Source organism: Myotis daubentonii, chromosome 3 (assembly GCF_963259705.1).
Source record: "Myotis daubentonii chromosome 3, mMyoDau2.1, whole genome shotgun sequence".
Lineage (NCBI taxonomy): Eukaryota > Metazoa > Chordata > Mammalia > Chiroptera > Vespertilionidae > Myotis > Myotis daubentonii.
The window spans coordinates 47,254,005-47,266,946 of NC_081842.1; the positions used below are offsets into that span (position 1 = coordinate 47,254,005).

Here is a 12,942-nt window from a genome sequence, read left to right on the forward strand (position 1 = left end):
CCAGCGAGCCACATCTGCTTCTCAGGCTCACTCACATTTTACCTCTGCACTAGAAAGGGTAGCTTGGAAAAATACGTTGGGTTATCAGGATTTTTTCCTAACTCCCTTTTCAAGTTAATAGCATGCATAACAGGCTATTTTTGAAGTAAATTGACATAAAGTAGCATTTGGGAATCAGGGATATAATACTTTATTTGCCCAACTCACCTTTTAACTTCCTAGTGGTGCTTCCTCTGGCACCAATGATGATGATGATAATAATAATAATAATAATAATAATAATAAATTAAACATAGCTGAATGATATGGGATGATCTGGAGGAAATTAAGCATGATCCTTTCTAGCTTTTCACCAAAGCAGAGGAAGGATCCATTTCCAACTCTGTATTTCACTAGCTGTGAACTTTGAGTAAACCATTTAACCTGGTAATTGATGAATAAATGTATTTTGCATGTGGTAGGCTTTTAGTGGTGAGGAAAAGGGTAAAGAGGAAGCCAGGTTTGTAGACATCTGTCTGTGATTACACTACTTCTTCTAAAACCAAATGTTTCTATCTCAGATTTTATGTATCACTGCACTGCTCCAGTTGCCTGATGCTGTGTTCTTTTTGGCTGGCCTGTTTGTTTTGTTCATGCTCCTGTGATACACAGGGTCTGGGAATTCCATTTTAGGTTAGTGCACTAACCTGAAGATCTATAGCTTAGCATTGTTAGTTGGAAGGTACTGCAGCTGATTCTATTTAGCTGCTCTTTTTCTGGGAGAGTTATCACCTAAGCATCTAATACAGATGCTCTTTGATTGTTTAAAAAATAAACAAACAAAAAACAAACAAAAACTTGGAGAATTGACCACTTTAGTCAAAATTTATAACTGAACAAAATAAAGCAGATTATTAGTATGGAGTTATCAGTAGAGCTTTTAAAAATCTGCCTAATTTTTCCTAGAATATATAGTCTAGATTTATGTTGTTTACAAATTACTTATTTAAATATATATATATTCCTTTTTTTTCTGTTCCTTTTCACCCTCCCAGGAGAGTCATCAACCTCGCCTCACTGTTTAATTCTATGACAGAATCGTAGGCAAGAAGGATATAATTGGAAGGCACCTCAGAGATAGGCAGTTTGTTGTATGCATAGACTAATTTTCTGTGAAAATTTGGAGTGCTCATGTGGATTTTGTGGGTCTCTGTTTCTACCCTTGTAATATGACCTCCAAGAGTCATTAGGTTCTGGTCCTGTTTAATGCTGACAGTTCTCTGTGACATAATAGGATTTGTTGACATTGAAGAAAATGCTCAGAAATGTTTTTTAATGTTGGGTATAAAGGAGACATAGGTCTGGATAGGTCATTTGAACCTGAAAATTAGGCTGTGAACTAGAATTTGGTTGTCATGTCTCCATCAACTTTGATCTCCTTTGCTGATCACTTAAGATCTCATTGTGTGCATTCTTCTCATACATTATTATGACTTTTCAAAGGAGTTGGTGACAATTTTATAGATGTTATAATATTTTTTTAGTGCAGTGTTTGGCCAAATGAAGGTGAAGCGAGTTTCTTGGTCCTGGTTGTACACTAGAATCACCTGAGTTTTAAAGGAATACTGGCATCTGACTCTTCCTCCCCACTCCCCTCCCCTCCCCCCCAAGATCCTAATTGAATTGGGTGAGATGGAGGTTTGGCTTCAGTGTCTATAGGAAAGCTTTAATGTTAACTCTAGTTTGTAGGCAATGTTTAGAACTACTGGGTGGCGTTAAGAAAGGTTTATGAGACTTATAATCCTAATAAGGCTATGAACAAAGTATTTCTTGAAATGAGTACACTCAGAAGGGTAAGAGAAGTAGAAATGTTTCTTTATGACACACATCCTTACTAATCCTATGGGGTTTAAGGTAGAAATAACAATGTGTTACTTTTGCCTAATACACTGTTTCTCAAAGTGTGGTCCCATGACCATTAGCATCAACATCACCTTGGAAGTTCTTAGAAATGCAAATTATTGGGTCCTACCCCAGACCTACTGAATTAGAAAGCCTGGGCGTGGGACCCAGTAATCTATGTTTGAATAAGAGTTTCCAGAGAACCCAATGAACCCTAAAGTTTGAGGACCATCAGAGAGTTTTGTAGGAGTGAGAGCTAGTGGATGAACATCTTAGCATGTTGTGCATAGCAAGAGATCAAAAAGCAGAGTATTATAAACATAGCGTTTGAATGCTTGGTAGTCTGAATATGGTGGGAAATCAGAGCTCCCTAGACTGTTATTTACAGGGTAAATGGAGCCCACATGAACCATTTGAAAAATGTTTCAGACCAACCAGTCCAAGTTACCATCCTTCCACTGTTCAATTTCGACTGTCCTTTTTCTAAAGATCTAAGTTGTAATGCTTTGGTACTATCCAAAAGCATCCCACTGAGTGATAGCAACTGCTGCCCCAAGACTAAATGTTAAATTGCTAAAATGTAAGGAAAAGCTACTTATCTATAAATAAAGAATTTTCCCATCACATCTAAATATTGTTATTTATTTATTTATTTATTTATTTATTTATTTATTTATTTATGGCAACAAATATTTATTTGAGATATTCAGGAAGCATACTTTAGGCAGAAGCCCAAATAATGTTTCAATTAGGGGACAAAGGCAATGGTATTTATGAGAAAGGGAAAGGAAACAATTACATCAATGTAAGGAATGTGTTTCTATTGGTGCAGATAACATAACATAGTGATGCTAATTCTAAACAATTTAAAATTTTCAGTGCCCTACTTATCAGTAGGTGGTCATAATATCTGCTTTCTTGTTATCATTGAAAACAGTTCTTTGGGACACAGCATTGCGTTAGGCATAGTGCAGAGGTGATTTTGCCCTGTTTTAACATTCTGAAAATTTGTGGCATAGTACCTGCCAGACAGTTCCTCCTGGATGGCAGTTCTGGCTCCATTTTAAAGTGGCTCTGTTGATATGATTTTTTTACATGAGGTTTAAGTGTTTGTAGTCATCTACTTTCTTTAGGCACATATTATTTGTCACCATATGCATGCATTTCTTTTGTAATATTCTAAAGGAATATCCCCTTTTTAATAGTCTCCTCCCTCCAGAGTACCTAGCTCCCTGCCCAGGTCTGGGTCAATCCCTCCTTGTGTCCCCATTCCCCTGGCTGTGGCCTCTTGCCTCCACTGCCCCACTCCCACCTCTTGCTTTCTTTGTCATCACTCTAGGCTTGAGAACCAACAGAGATCTCCCCTCTTCTTCTATACTAATTCTCCCTCCTCTGAACTTCAAAATTCAGCTCAGACATCTCCTCCCCCAGGAAGCATCTGGACTCCTCCAGGCTGGCTGGGGACCTCTCCTCTGCATCATGATGGCTCCCATATGCCCAGAGCTTCTTGCCTGTTCCCTAATGTGTCTGCTTTCCTCACTGGATGGTACACCCTGAGGGGCCAGGACTTCCACAGTCTGTATGCAGCAGGTGCCTCATAAATGTGTGTAGAATGAACAAATGAACGAATGCACTCAGCCATCCTGACCTTCAAACCCTATTCACACATTCAACTCCTAGGACTATGCCTACTGTGCATATCTCTCTCCTTCTGTCCACACCTACTGGCGCATTAAAATATTATTTTTAAAAGATGGAGCAGGGGATAGGGGGAATAAATTTTGATGGAAGGAGACTTGACTTGGGTGAACATACAACAGTATACAGATGATGTGTTGTGGAGTTGTACACCTGAAATATGTTAACCAATGTCACCCCAATAAATTTAATATAAAGGAAAAGGACAAATAAATAAAACAATTTTAATGGGCATTTTCTTTTCCTAATATAATTTCTTGCAGAGTATTTTAAAAAAAAGATTCCATACCATGAATCCACAGAGTTCTTGGATATATATTGACACCTCAAATCTTAGAGACTAGGCATATTCTTCCAACAACTCTATGTGCTGTGCTTGTTGGTCACAATGTTGGGGTTTCTTAGTGTCCTAAAGCCTCATTACTTCCTACCTGGACTGCATATAGATTTCTAAATCAATATTTCTTATCCCAAGTTTTTCAGAATCTGCCTTGCATGTACTTTTTAGATTAGTCTTTAGTAAATCATATTGCAACCAAGTGTTTCCTTTCCAGAAATCTTGGATGGATCCTCATTGCATGCATGATAGAATTCAAGTTCTTTGCTGGTTGTACAACACACTGAAAAGCTTATTTTGTCACTGTTCTAATTTTTGTAACATACTAGTTTATTTTACATTTCTCTATGCTGTATTGTTACTTGCTCTTTGTTCTTTAGGCTCTAAATTTGTTTTTTTAAAAATCCCTATGTCTTTATTCCTCTCTGTGTGTAGAGTGGACTTATTTTCTACATCATAATTTTCAGGAACAATTTAAATGCTCGATGTAAACCTTTATTTCTCCACCTGGACACAAGTTTTCCTTCATCTTAGCTTCCAGGAGAGTTTGTTTGTACATCTTAATAAATTTCATCTTTTATTATCCTTACTTGAGTACTTATTTTTTTCCTCCTTTACTTGAGAGAAAATTTGTTGTGAGTAAAAATCAAGTCTTATATACTTCAATAATCCACCACCCCAATGACCTTCCTTGTTCTGGTTAAAAGTACCTGACCCCTATAGAGTAGCTTTGATGTTACTTAGAAGCATCAAATCTGGTCCTCAATCTTCGGAAAGTTAAGGCTACTAATTAAAGTGAGAAGAAGTAGGATAAGGAATAATTGTTATGCAAGGCAAAAGATCATGACAATTGACATGTCAATTACAAGCAGAAAATGCCAGCTAATGTGTGTTTTGAAGAGTGCTTATAAGATTGCATCTATAGTAACTTCATGTTTGTGTTTTCTTTCTGTAGGTGATTTTCTTCCACCCCCACCTCCACCTCTAGATGATCCTGGTACTCTTCCATCTGTCTCTGGAAACTTCCCTCCTCCACCACCCCTAGATGAAGGTTCTTTCAGGGCACAGGTAAGATCTGTGGTTGAAGTCATGTTTATAAGCCATGCTAGGAAGCTCATGAATTCAGTGATTATTTTTGTGGCAGGTATACATTTATCCAGAGTGCACAGAGAGCTTTATGACACAACAAGCTAAGGCACCTTAATGCAAAACACCCAACTCAAGCTTCTCAGAGCTTGCACTCCCAAGCCTTAGAAATCCTTTCACCTACTCATTTGTTTCAAAACTGAAAGTCATGTTTTAAGAATGCCATTTGAACAGTTCACATGTTCTTATTATCCTGGGGACACACAACCATATATTTTTATTGCCTTCTTTTCTTTATTCACAAACATTGCATTCTACGTGAGTAAGGCTGATATTTTAAGGCTCTAGTTGGTCACTAGGTCCTAATTGGTCAGCAGTATCTTTCTAGCAAAAGCAGCAGCAAATGTCTTTAGGATTTTCTCTTCTGAGTGAGGTTCACAATGCACATTACGCAGTGTATTGGTTATATACAACTGTTGTGCTCCAGAGACTGTTGATTGCATCTGGCTAGAGTAGGAAGCAATCTTAGAAGTAGTTCTCAGCCTGTGATCATATAGGGGCATTGGTGACCACCTGCCACCATTTAGGCAGCCAAGTGCTTTCTATTCATGTCAGGGAGGAAACCTAAATAACAGATCAAATAATTATTGTTAGTTTTTAGGGGTGATGTGGTTACTCCAGACAGGGTAAAGAAAAAAACACAACAGTTCTTAACTTTTAGAGAAACATTGGGCATATTTGAGGAGAAATGAAATGGTGTTTGATATTTGTTTCAAAATAATAAGAGTAAGGATTTAGTGAGAATATAGGTAAAAATAAGTTTAGTTATGAGTTGATAATTCTTGGGTGCTGGAGGTTTATTCTATTATTTGGTCTATCTTTATATGTTTAAATTTTCTCACAATAAGTTTTAAAGAGGAAAAGCATTAGGAAATAACCCTTAAATAGTTTGGTCCATTATCTATCTTCCTTTCTCCTACATTTTGGGTTTGGGGGAGATCGAGGAAGAAATGATGCATTCATTCAATGAATTTTCTGTGCATCTGTGTGAGCACCCTAATACCATTAGGAATTCTACAGCAAAAAAGATAGGGTTCTGCTTTCATGACACTTTATGTTAGTAAAACTAGGTAGAAGTAAATAAAATACATACAATACAAAGTACATTTGATTCGGATCTATTCTATGGGTTGAGGAAAGGATATGGGATACAACCTACCAGGGCGGACATGGTCAAAAAGACCTCACTGGTAAGGTGACACCTAAAGAAGGACTTAGAGTAGGAGAGGCAAGAAGTAGCCATTGGATTTCTTCCTTCCTTCCTTCCTTCCTTCCTTCCTTCCTTCCTTCCTTCCTTCCTTCCTTCCTTCCTTCCTTCCTTCCTTTCTTTCTTTCTTTCTTTCTTTCTTTCTTTCTTTCTTTCTTTCTTTCTTTCTTTCTTTCTCTCTTCCTTTCTTCTTTCCTTCCTTCCTTCCTTCCTTCCTTCCTTCCTTCCTTCCTTCCTTCCTTCTTTCCTTCCTTCCTTCCTTCCTTCCTTCCTTCCTTCCTTCCTTCCTTCCTTCCTTCCTTCCTTCCTTTCTTTCTTTCTTTCTTTCTTTCTTTCTTTCTTTCTTTCTTTCTTTCTTCTTTTCTTTTTTTTTTTAGGGTTTATTTTTCATATACTAGATCTTAGGAACTAGAAGTTGCTATTTTTTTAATTAATCAGTTGAAATTAAGAGTTCCAGTTATAACCAGTAAGCTTCAATTCAGTTTGGAGGGTAGATCTCAAAAGACTCTTAATTTTTTTTTCCCTCTGCCCAGCTGGCATGGCACAGTGGATTGAGCTTCATCCCATGCACCAAGAGGTTGCTGTTTGCATTCTGGATAAGTGCATATGTCTGGGTTGTGAGCTCAGTCCCAGTTGGGGGTGTGCAGGAGGCAGCCAATTGATGTTTCTCTGTCATTGGTATTTCTATCTTTTCTCCCTCTCCCTTCATCTCTCTCTAAAAAGTCAATAAAACAAATAAAAAAAATTCTCAGATATATATGTTACAAACTCCTATACCTTATCTTATTTTAAGCTGGTAAAAATAGATCATATTCAAGTAATGGACAGGAGTCTGACAAAGTTTATATTTATTTTATGCATCAGAGAGATCCCTTGCAAATAGAAACAAAATGATCAATTTCCCTTTTTCTTTTTGTAGTCATTTTTATTAAAATGAAAAAAAAAAGCTTTAAAGTTTGTCTTTTGTATATTTTTGCTCTTATTTTGGGGACATTGGTTCTTTGCAAATTTAATTTACTCAATAAAAAGCTTCACTTAGTCAATCTTCTCTGTAAAGTTTGTTTGATTTTGTGACAGAAGACTTGTGTTTGAATAATAGTTGAGCAGCTTATTCTAGTTATGCTATTTTGAGCCGGTCACACTGAGTCCCAATTTCTTCATAATTAAAAATAAGGCAAACCTATCGACATCTAATAATTAAATGAAATACAGATGGATTTGAATTTCTAAACTAGTGCCTTTACAGATATTCTGATGCTATAATTATTACTATATAAAAATAATGACAGCAAGAATAATAGTAATAAGGCCTTGCTAAAGTGCTCCATTATGAAAAATTCAAAAAGTCCTGAAATTATAAAAAGTCTTGTTCTGTAGGAACCTTGTCCTGATATCTGTTCTGAAACCACAACTTTGTTTTTAAAAAGGAAGGAAATAAACAAAAAGCCTGTTGCCATGTTGGCTTATGTTCTCTGCAAAACAGAAGGACGAATGAAAAAAAAATAAAATTGAGTTTGCCAGTGGAAAAGGACAAATCTGGTAGGAAGAGGCCTGCAAAATTCTTGAATATATGAAAGACTGTAGGTGCGTTAAAAAGGAAATGGGTGTGCACTTTTCTGTGGTTTATTGACAGGACAGGATAGTGACTTGGCCTCACTCTGGCTCTATCTGTATCCCCCCTTTAGATAGGAGCTATGATGTACCCTAAAGTCATATAGCCCCCAGAGACAATTTTATATTTTTTCTCTCACAGTATGGTGAAACCTCCTGTTGCCAAGTCCAAATTATAGCTGGTAGATGTGTGTTTTCCTGTAGAAGTCTGTTTATGTTTCTAGCCGAATTTTCAGGTTGGAGCCAAACGAATGTCTACTAAGTGTGATGATAAGAATGAAAAGATTTTCAGAGCTGGAAGGGACCTAAGAGATAATTTAGTCCAGCCCTACATCAGCCATCTACCTAAGGCCTTTTGCAGAACTGGTCCTTGCTAACTGACTCCCTCTCTGTACAAATGGAAAAACTGAGACCAAGAAGATGTAGATCATGTAGTTTCCGACTGAACTCTTAACGAATCTGAGAAATCGTGGCTCTTGGATTTGTCCTTCTTCTCACTGGGTGCATGGTTTTGCTTCAGTCCTCTGTCTGGCTCTGAGGTTCAGATGAAGGGGTTTCCTACTGCTGTTTGGAACGACCAGGTGCTGATGGAGTTCTGCTTGACTCACTGAATGTCTCATGTTTGCTGTAAACTTTCTTTTTCTTTGAAAAGGGCAAATAAATAGTTAGCATGAAGAATTATTGTTTTGACAATTCTCATTTTTATGGAAAAAGATGAGTCTTGGAAAACAAATGAGACATTTTCTGGTTGTTTCTGTCAGGATCAATTTGACCTCTGTGCCTGTAAGTTTTGGAGTGTGCATTTAGCAGTCACTTCATTCATTCACTCTTCTTCATTGATTTGCTATAAATTGAATACCTTCTCTAACTCAGGGACATATATTAGAGATCATAATCTTAGAACTTGGCATCATGGATCTAGAATTTCAATTGTGGGCCTGTTAGCTTTGTTCTGAGCTGATGCCACAGAACAAAGGGGGCTATATGACTTTAGGGTAATTTCTTTCTATTTCAGCAACAATTGGCAGGTAATAGCATTGTTTAGAATAGTTTCAACGGGAGGGGGGGGGAATGTGTCATAAAATTTCAGGTTTGCAAGGTAATTAGAGGCCATAACTCAACTCAAGTCCCCTTCTGTTGTTAGAATCTCCTATTTTTTTTTTCTTCAATTTTGTAAAATGCTTATGGGTGACTATTATAGGTAAGGCAATGTTGAAGGATGAAATGGATCAGTTACCACCTCTGAATCAAATTTGGGGATATATATATATATATATATATATATATATATATATATATATATATATATATTCTTCTAAATTAAGGTGTTTCATGGTAAATTATGCCTTAGTCATCATGCTTTGATCAAAAGCATAATCTAAGTCTTATGTTGTGGTTGAGGGTCAGGAACCTATATTAACTCTGACTAGAGACATACAGGAAGGAATTTTGGAAATAATTTCAGTTGAACTGAACTTTGATGGCTGGATAGGACCTTAATTTCAGATGGGTGATTGGAATGTTCAGTAATGACATAATAAGAGTAACAATACAAAGGGGGGAAACACAAAGTAAGTGTGATAAGTCTGCATCTCTGGCTGTGGAATTTGTCCTTTATTCTGGAATAATTGACCATTTTTTGAGGTCTTTGTTACTATTTTAAATATAAGGATGACATCCCCAGATCTGTGTTGGTTGCCAAGAGGTGCTTTTAACACACCATAAGGCAAAATGTGTTGACTTGTGGGAAACCCCATGCAGACAGCTCTGATTGTCTGGTCCACTTCCTTGAGCTCCTTGGGGACTTATCTGCTGATACCTGATGGCTTTGGGTTCAGGTGCCCCATATTTAACTTCCTCTTTTTATATTTCTACTTCACTATTTTTTCATGACCTCCAATTGACAATGTTTAACTTTGCCTCTCCCATTGTGACTCAGTCCTGTGGCTTACTTTTACTTGCCTAGTATCCAATGGTTTTATACCTTCAGTGTTTATGTCTTCTCTTCTATTCATTCAGGCCAGATGGCCATGTGTGCTACTATAACTCCAGTCCCTTCACCTGATAAAACAGACTGTTTTGTCCATTCATAACTAGTTACTCCAAATGATAATTCATTTTCTTTTATTGAACAGAAATTTATCCCTTCATGATTTCCTCACACAGATTTTCTTCTTAACCTCTTAGGAAAGAATGCACATTTGAATGTACATCCAGCCAGGAGAGTTAGCTGATGTCTGTCCCCAAGCAGTTGATCAATAAAGCTACTGAAATAGGTGACTTGTAATGTGAACTGTTGTGAACTGTGTGAACTGTGTACTGAACTTGGGGAAATGCCCAAAGTTAGTTGAAAGGAGAAGAGAGAAGAGAAAATTCTGAAATCACTTATGGTCTCTCTTAAAGTCAATCTCCAAAATTTGTAAGCCCACTCATTTCTATTCTTTTTAATTTTTTTTACTATTGTTTTTATTATCGATACTATTACAGATGTCCCCCATTTTTCCCACTTTTGCCCACCTCCACCCAGGCTCTACATCCCTTCCCCTCGCCTTCACCACTCTGTTTTCTGTGCCCATGGGCTATGCATATAAGTTCTTTGGCTACTCTCTTTACTCATTTCTATTCTTGTAAAATAATTTCAAAGTTTATATATGTGTAGGATGGATGGTGGATGGTCATCATTTATCCTCTTAGCCATTTAATGGTTCATGTGTTAATGATAACTTAAAAATCTATTTAAATTCTAGGAGAACTGGCATTGGAATGTGTGTTGTATGACATATGACCCTTAGTCTAGTACTATTCTGGTCACAGGTATTGAATGAAAGAATTTTACTTTTAGGCATAGAGAACTCAGGCCCACAGTCGTGAGGACACAGAAAGAGCCAACAAGACTTGCTTAATGGTGTCGACATATCCTATTAAAGAGGTCATCCCTTCTGCACCTTGTAGTGGGTGAGGAAGGAAGAGGCTGGGTAAAACAGAAGCATGCCAGGTTCCAAAGGCTAAGAACAGAGGTAGTGTGAAATATTGCCAGAGAAAAACGGAAATGCTCAGTGAAAGCTTGACTCCACTCTGAAAGGATTGTCCTTTCTGTGCAGGGAGAATATAAGAATATCTTGATACATGAAATATATCAAAAGAGATGCTTGTTTGTCCCTGGCCCTTTGCCTTGTTCCTTTGGGCATTGGGTTAGTGAGCCCTAGTTACTTTGTGGGGTTGTTTGTGACCCTGGCAACAGCAGCAGCAGCAGCAGCAGCAGCAGCTTGATTTGCCATTATCTCCTCCTTTTATGGTTCACATATGTAGGTCAGAGTATGTTTAACAGGGCTGGTGGGTTCGTGGGCATGTAGCTGGTTCTGGTCAATGTGACTTTCTAGAAGCGAATGTCAAAGTTTTCCTGTTTGTCTTTCACTCTGAATCATCGTCTGATTGGGTATTCAGTGGAGAAGAAAGGGGTATTTTTGGTGTCTAGACATATAAAAACTTCTTTGAAAGTAGCAGGCTTAGAGCTGACAGGGACTATTCCAGTGTTTTATTTAGCAACTGGAACCTTTTTAATGGAACACCAGAGTTTCTCTTCCTTTTTTTTTAAACCTTTATTTAAAGAGATAAACCTTTTTTTTGGGGGGGGGGGATTGATAGTGAAGTAGCACACATACACACACCCACTCAACCTTATCAACTCAACTACCATTGATGCTGCCACCATGAGATAATCTAGGACGCATGCTCACTGTCTATAGGGGAAAGATTGGTTAATTTCCGGGCAATCAGTCTCATGGGAAAACTGGTTGTGGTCAGTTCTGCTATATGTAGGGAGAACCAATAAGGTTAGCTTTGCTTTAGCTCTTGAATTACCCCTATTTCTTAATAAGGGTGATTAATAATATTTGTATATTTCAGAAAATTTTCTTTGCCCAAAGTTAAGTGAAACTGCAGTTGGGTCTCCCAAGTCAGTGGAAGGTTTTATCCCATTTTGCCTCTCCCAGCAAGAATCTTAGTGATTTATTCAAAGCTGGCATATATTATTTTTCATGTTTAAAATAATTCATGTTTTTTTCTAGTAATGTAAATAAGTCAAATAATATAGATTAAATGCTTTGAAACATGTTTCCTCTATCAAGGAAAAATTATGATATGAATATCCCATCTCCAATATGTATTCTATATAGAACTTGAACATTCTTCCTCCTGGGCCATCAAAAGTGGTATTTAAAGCAATTTGTTGAGCCTGGCCAGTGTGGCTTAGTGTTTGAGCATTGGCCTATGGGCCAGGAGGTCAATTCTGGTTCAATTCTGGGTCAGGACATATGCCCAAGCTGTGGGCTCGATCCCCAGTGTAGGGTGTGTAGGAGGCAGCAGATCAATGATTCTCTCTCATCATGTTTCTGTCTCTCTCTCTCCTCCCTTCCTCTCTGAAATAAATAAAACATATATTTAAAAAAATAAAAAATAAAGTAAAACAATTTGGTGAATGTGTTGTAATGTTTTAAACATTATGACACTTCTTTTTAAAGAATAATTCCTCACACTAAATTGTATCATTGCATTATTAATGAACTATAACTTTTACTTGTTTATTGCATTTTCTTGTTTAATATTTTTTTTTCTTAAATTCATCATCCTCATTCTTCACTTTGTGTTTTGTTTTCTTCCAAAGCCTTTCATCTAGTAATGTTTTTATCATGTGGTGATATATTCCCTGACACCTTGTATATCTTATTTTTCCCTTCATATTTAAGTATAAGTTTGGCTGCAATTAGAATTTTAGGGTCAAATTTCCTTTACAATTTACATCAATATTCTACAAAGATGTCTATACGGTTAGTTAATATTTAGTGTTCCACATGAGAAATCAGATGACAGTCTGATTCTTTTTTTTTTTTTTGAGATATACTTTTTAATTTTTATTTTCTTCATTTTATTTTATTTTTCCCCATCACCTTTATCCCCTATACCCTCTTCCACCTCCATTCTCTCCCTCCCCCCAGCAATCACCACACTGTTGTCCATGTCCTTGGAGTTTTTTCTCTTTTTTTTTTTTCTTTTTTGCTCAATC

General features: G+C 37.0%; 1 protein-coding gene across 13 annotated transcripts in view; it reads left to right on the forward strand.

The window, feature by feature from the left end:
• The window catches only part of LPP (LIM domain containing preferred translocation partner in lipoma), a 665,671-nt gene that overhangs the window by 291,128 nt on the left and 361,601 nt on the right, over positions 1–12,942 (forward strand). For all 13 annotated transcript variants that reach the window (XM_059687357.1, XM_059687363.1, XM_059687359.1 and 10 more), the window contains one exon: positions 4,872–4,984. In XM_059687357.1, the coding sequence (XP_059543340.1) occupies positions 4,872–4,984 (113 nt within the window). The remainder of the gene's footprint in view (positions 1–4,871; positions 4,985–12,942) is intronic.